A 6,704-nucleotide genomic window follows, 5' to 3' on the forward strand; every position below is an offset into this window, starting at 1 on the left:
TCCTGATTTCCCTCTGGGGAAGCCCTCTCAGTTCACATGGTTCAGTGGAGACTGACAGTCCCACCCATAACCCTAGCTCCGGAAATGATCAAGGTGGTTAATGAAGGCACAAGGGCACTCACTCCCCAGCTAGGCAGGCCGCCCTGGGTCTAGCTGGCACTAATGAGGAAGAGAAGGTTACTAAACTGGGAGACCAGCTGCTGGAGTTGCTGCCACCAATCTTGGCTCCCATATGGGGAGAGCTTGTCTGAGAACTAAACCCATGGAGCTGGAGAACAGGGACAAAGAGTCCAGATGACATCATGTGAGCACCTTGATCTGATCCTGCCAGAAATTTCACCCTATATTTTTCAACTACGTGAGTCAAAAAACTACCTTTTTTTCTTAACCCAGGTTCGAAGTGGAATTCTATCACTTGCAACCAACTGCCACTGGCTAATACCAGCAACAATTTTAAACCACTAATAATTCAAAAAGAAAAAGCTCCCGTCTCCTTGTAAAAGTCTCAACTTCCCCTAGGATGTTTCAACCCATAATTTTCTTCCCTCCCTCTGATCTTCTAAGTCATTATTGTGCACCTACTCAGGCATGCAAATACTTACTCTCTTGTACTGTTACTCATGTGTATATCATGGCCTCATCTCAACTAGCCAAAGATGGCCAAGGATGAGCTGCACATAGTCCTTTGCACCTGACAGCGCCCTCCACCGTACAGGGTGCACCTGACCAACCATGTCTGAGAGACAAAAGGCAAGTGTGGATGGGCTGCATCAGGGTAGAAAACTCACCTTTACTGGAAATGAGCTTAAAGGGAGGTTCGTTAAGATCACCCCCAATTCATTCATTCATTCACACATCAAGTATTTATTTGGCACCTACTGGGCACCTACTGGGCACCAAGCACTTTAGAGGTGCTAAGAATAGCAGGGAAAATGACAGTGTCTCTACTTTGACACTTAGCTGGGCTGTGTATCTCTCCCAAACCCCCCAAAAGAAAGATACCATTTAAAGAGGCTCGGGCTTCCCTGGTGGCGCAGTGGTTGAGAATTTGCCTGCCAATGCAGGGGACGCGGGTTCGAGCCCTGGTCTGGGAAGATCCCACATGCCGCGGAGCAACTAGGCCCGTGAGCCACAATTACTGAGCCTGCGTGTCTGGAGCCTGTGCTCCGCAACAAGAGAGGCCGCGATAGTGAGAGGCCCGCACACCACGATGAAGAGTGGCCCCCGCTTGCCGCAACTGGAGAAAGCCCTTGCACAGAAACGAAGACCCAACACTGCCATAAATAAATAAATAAAAATTTTTTAAAAAATAAAGAGGCTCAGTGAGGGAATTCCCTGGCGGGCCAGTGGTTAGGACTCTGCACTTTCACTGCCGAGGGCACGGGTTCAATTCCTAGTCGGGGAACTGAGATCCCGCTAGCCACGCGGCGCGGCCAAAAATAAAGAGGCTCAGCGCAGCCACTGGCATTTTCTCTGTAGCACAAACTCCATTACATTATAGTTCATGCTTTCCCATGTGAAACATCCAATAAATGTATATTCACAGAACATTAAAGCTAAAATGGGGGTGTCAGAAATCTAGTCTGGAAGTTTTAAAACATTTTTAATAGTGAAAGTTTTCTTCACCCCCAAAAGAAATCTACACAAACAGGTAAGAGTGGCTGCCCCCACCCAGGAGGCAGCTGGGAGTAACACAGTCTGGAAACCACTGAGGATACAGTTTATGGTGGGGCTAGAGCCGGGCCAGAGGCTGCCTCCCAGCTCTCAGGCCAGGTTCCTTTAACGTCAACTATTTGTTGCCTTTGGCAAAGAACACACTCAAAACGTATCTGTTTAATGAGCGAAATAATCAAATATAAGCATAACTAATTTCTTTCTTGAAACTGGGCCAGTATGAGAAACTGGAGCTGGACCCAGTTTTCAATCTTCTTTTTCACTGAATATCTAACGAATCCAAAATGGCGACAGAAGACAGGTGAGCAAAAGAGAGGAAGGAGGCCAGGGTTACTGCCCAGTATGGGTAGATTCTATCTGAACTTGTCTGACTCCCTCACTGAAGTTACTTTTTGGACACCTCTTTGTTTCCATACTTAGTACATGTAAGGAAGTGATATATTGTATTTTATACACACACATGTACACAGATACACACATACCCAGTAATGATCTACAATCCTTTAGTCACAATCCTAAAATCCAAAAAGCTCTCAACACTGAAGATCTTTTTTGGCAGGAAAACCTGACCTGACCTGAACTCATCTGGTGGCAAAACTTGACCTAAACCAACTTGAAGTTATTTATAGTCTTTTTATTCTCCTCACTGAGTGTAAATACTCACACGTTTCCCTGTAAGATACCGATGTTTAATTCCAAGGTTCAGTAGAATTTTCAGATAAGGGATTGTGGATTTCCATATAAAATGTAAATATAAATTTCCATATAAAATGACCCTGAAATAACAGATTTTTACTTCAAAAGCACGTTTTAAGGTCTATTCAATATCAACAGAGGACAAACATTTAAAATCAGAAGTTTCTGAGCTAAAAAGGATAATCATTCATTTATAGATGAGGAAACTGAGGCTCCCAGAGGCCACATGACTCGCCCAAATCAACTAGTTTACCTGCTACCCTCACCCAAGGTGACGCGCTTCAGTGGCCATTAGTCCCCATCCAGTGGGCCCTCCCTGTGGGTTTCGATCAGGTTCTGCTTTTGTTTAATCAGAGTTCCCAAGGGTTCTTCAAAAACACCTGGCTCAACTTAAGGGGAAAATAAAAATAAATTTTTTTTAGTACTTCCCTCTCTCAATTCCACTTTTCTTTCTCAATATTTGGATGAATATACAAATAACTTATTAAAAGGTAGCAGCCAATACCACTTATCCTAAGAGAGGGAAAAAAGATAGTGATGAATTCACAATTAACAATGATCTTAGTCCTTCTAGCCATTACAATCAGTGAAGTTATTAACAAGTTGGTAATATTAACTGTGTGATGAGCATATTCTATTTCAAAGGTTTGTTTCAAAATAAGTACTAAGGGCATAAGATAGTTGATGACAATAATAATAGCAGCTGTAGTTCTACCACTTAATGAGAGCCTATTATGTGCCAGGAACTAATAGGCTCAACCCTGCAAAGAAGGTATTCTTGCCTCCTTTTTAAAGATGAGGAGGCTGAAGTTTAGAGAGGTTAAGTATCCTTTTGAAGATCATATAAGGGACAGCCCAGACTATCTGAGAAGCCACAGAGACATGCTTAAGAGTACAGCTCTGGAGCCATACACTGCCTTGGTTTGAAGCCCAGCTCTGCCATGAACTAGCTGGATTAATTTGTGCAGGTGCCTCAGTTTCATCATCTGTAAAATGGGTATACAGTCAGCCCTCCAGTATCCCTGATGCGTAACTGGAGGATACGGTGGGCTGAGTGTAAGGGTCTTGATCACCCTCAGACTTTGGTATTGGAGGCAGGGGTGCGGGGTGGTTAACACTAGTACCCATCTCACAGGTGTGATGTTGTGAGGATTAAATGAGTTAATATATGTAAAGCAGTCAAGAGAGTGCCTAACATATGATAAGTCCTATGTATTAGCCGTGATCATGATCATTAATACTGGCACCAGCATTCAAACCCAGATCTGCCTAATCCTGCAGCTCCTCTTTTCAGCTGCACTGTAGAAATTAACTACAGGAAATATAGTAGGGGTATTGAGCCAGCTGTTTCCATTTCCCATGCCACCTGTTGGCATTCTTTGCCTCTCATTTCTTTTGTCTGTTCCAAACTTTAAGATCTGTGGCCATTTCAAGACTTTCTTTCAGTAACTAAATAACCAGACGTGGAATACATAAAAAGAAAAATTCTAACAACTGATGCCTTTGAGTCACCTTCACACTGCAGGGGAGTTAATAAACAGCTAACTTAAAATTACTCAGGGCCAAAAAAATCTTTTGTCAGCAATAAGACACTTAACTATGTATAGATACAATCACTGCATTAAGGTGCAATACATGAAACAAAGACAGAACAGCAGGTAGTATAATATTAGGTACATATTCCACACTTACAAGTCTGGGGTACTTTCTCAACCCTTACTTATAAGACTTATTTTCATCAGCCCCTAGACCAAGAACTACTAAAAGTGTAAACCTGAAAATCATGCCACATATTCATTAGACAAATATTTAGACTGTATACTCTGGCAGTACCTGGCACAGCACCTGGTCACAGTGGTTAAAGACAGCACCCTCTCTCATGGAGCCCACAATCCAGCATGGGTACAGACTTCAAGCAAATGTATACTGTGGCATTTCTGAAAAATATTCTGTTAATTTTTAAACCTTTTGCAACCTCCTACCCCCAAAAAAGAAAAAAAATAAAGAGACGAATTTCTAACAACTTGAAAATACAACTTTCTTCCAATTGCTAGACACATTTTAAAAGGGGATGTCCTCTAAAATCACATACGTGTACTCCTCCAGTTCTCACCTACCCATAGTCTCTTGTACATTTGTTTATAACAAAGAGTACTGTATTAGACTGTCAGTCATGAAATAGCCATGCAACCTGAATCAAAGGGCTGTTTCATTCAAGAAAATGTTTAAAGTCCATACCCAGAGGGGCACAAAATCTATTACACCTGGGTGTTTCCACCTGCCAAACCTGTTGCTTGGACCCTCCGGGGTTTACAATCTTATCGAATTACTTTATGCTTATACCTGTGCTTTGTGCTTTATGCTTTAACTAACAGCAGATCAAGACAGGCTGGGCTTGTGCGATCTGGAATCTAAATGATAAGCACATCCCATGACCCGAGAGCTTGTGCTGATTCCCAAGAGACTGGGTGCTGGAGTCCAAGACGGTTATGGGCATCCTGGTCACAGGAAGGGGCCCCAGGCTCAGCTGATCTCGGGATAGAGAAAAGTGTTTGGAGAGGCCACACATCAGTGTTTGCACATCTACCAGCACAGCCTCTAGGGGCTCACTGATGATATTCAGCTGTCTCAAATAAGAGAGCAAAAAATGAAAAAAAAAAAAGCACCTTTTCACGTGTAAGTCCTTTAAATTTGGAGCCAGTACACTCTCCCCACTGCAAATTCACGTGCCAAGAAAACACCCCTCTTGGACAAAGTTTTGAGATTCGGCAGAAACGGGATTAAGAATATAAAGTGCCTCTGTCAAAGGGAAAAGATTAGAAGGGTGACACCTGAGGAGGAAGCCGCAGGAGGGGCAAGGACTGAGAATTCAGTGCAATTTAGGAACTCTGGGTCCCGGGAGAGGGGTGCGTGGAGAACAAGGCCTGAGGGAGAAAGTCAAATGACTTGGGGACCCTGAAGAAGGCACCTGGAGGGAAAGGGACTCGGCAGAAGGAGCGCGGATCCCCCAAACCGTCGGGAGGGCGAGGTCTGGACCCCAGATGCTGAAACCGCAGCCCGGAGAGGAGCTCTGAGTTCGCGGCGCCCCCGGGGAAAGGGCAGGCTCTGGAGCTCGTCCCCGGAGCTGCAGGGAGGATGGCGAGGCAAGAGTGGAGCGCGCCGGGGCTGGGGCGCCGTGGGGTCGTGCGGGTTCAGCGCGCCCCGGCCAGGGCTCCCGCGCCTCTACTCACCTCTCCGAACTGGAAGGCCGAGACGATGGTGACAACGACGCCCACGAAACAGACGTAGAGCCCATACCTGTGGGACAGGCAGGTATAGGTCTGTCTTTGCAAGAGCTTGAGCAGCATCACCCCGGCCGCCGACACGCCGCGCCGCGCCCGAAGGGCCGGAGACGCCGCCGCCTCCTCAACGAGCCGCCATTCCGCGGCCCCCACCGGGCCGCCGTGCTCAGGTCACAGGCTCCGGCCGCCGCGCATTGCCGCTCCGGGAATCGACGCCCGCTCGGCTCCACGCCGCGGCGGCCGCTTCCGGGAGCCGGGAGCCCACGCCCTCGGTGCGGCGGAGGCGGTCGCGCGGCCCGCGAGGCGGCCGGCGCCGCCCCGGTCTAGCCCAGCTAGAGACGGGGGTGGCGGCGCCGGCGGTGGGAACAACAGCGCCACCTGCAGGGCGGAGGGGTGGAGGGCAGCCGAGTGCCCTCCCCGACTGCGCGTGCGCCGCGGGCTCTCCCGGCCTGGCTGGGATCCTCGAAACCGGGTTGGGCGGGCGACCGGGCCGGGGCTGGCCTCTGCAAGGAGGCCGCGCCCCAGACGGTGCTATATTGACACGAATGTTTTTGTGCACAAAACCCTTCCTGCATTTACAATAATTGGGAAATCATGGTTTTTCACAGCCCTAAGAGGAGATGCTGTCATGGGCCTCCTTTCCCTTCTGGCTGTCCAACCGTATTGTTTGAAAGAGGAAATTTGGGGGCTAAATGTGCCAAAACCTAAATTCCTTCATTCATTTATTAATTAAATATGTATTTAGTGTCCGGTGCCTGGCATGGTGCTTGGTGTTGCATTTTCAAATATGAGCTAGGGCTTCCCTGGTGGTGCAGTGGTTAAGAATCCGCCTGCCAATGCAGGGGACACGGATTCAAGCCCTGGTCCGGGAAGATCCCACATGCCGCAGAGCAACTAAGCCCGTGCGCCACAACTACTGAGCCTGTGAGCCACAGCTACTGAAGACCGCACGCCTAGAGCCCATGCTCTGCAGCAAGAGAAGCCACCGCAATGAGAAGCCTGCGCACCGCAACGAAGAGTAGCCCCCACTAGCCCCAACTAGGGAAAACCTGT

General features: G+C 47.6%; 1 protein-coding gene across 4 annotated transcripts in view; it reads right to left on the reverse strand.

The window, feature by feature from the left end:
• GNPTAB (N-acetylglucosamine-1-phosphate transferase subunits alpha and beta) overlaps window positions 1-5,908 on the reverse strand; it is an 83,070-nt gene extending 77,162 nt beyond the window's left edge. For 3 of the 4 annotated variants that reach the window (XM_059936765.1, XM_059936764.1, XM_059936763.1), the window contains exon 1: window positions 5,601-5,908. In XM_059936765.1, coding sequence (XP_059792748.1) covers window positions 5,601-5,665 — 65 coding nt within the window. In that variant the 5' untranslated portion in view covers window positions 5,666-5,908. The remainder of the gene's footprint in view (window positions 1-5,600) is intronic. The other variant, XM_059936766.1, reaches the window with a different exon arrangement.
• Window positions 5,909-6,704: the final 796 nt, after the last annotated feature.

This window comes from Balaenoptera ricei, chromosome 10 (genome assembly GCF_028023285.1).
Source record: "Balaenoptera ricei isolate mBalRic1 chromosome 10, mBalRic1.hap2, whole genome shotgun sequence".
Taxonomy (NCBI): Eukaryota; Metazoa; Chordata; class Mammalia; order Artiodactyla; family Balaenopteridae; genus Balaenoptera; species Balaenoptera ricei.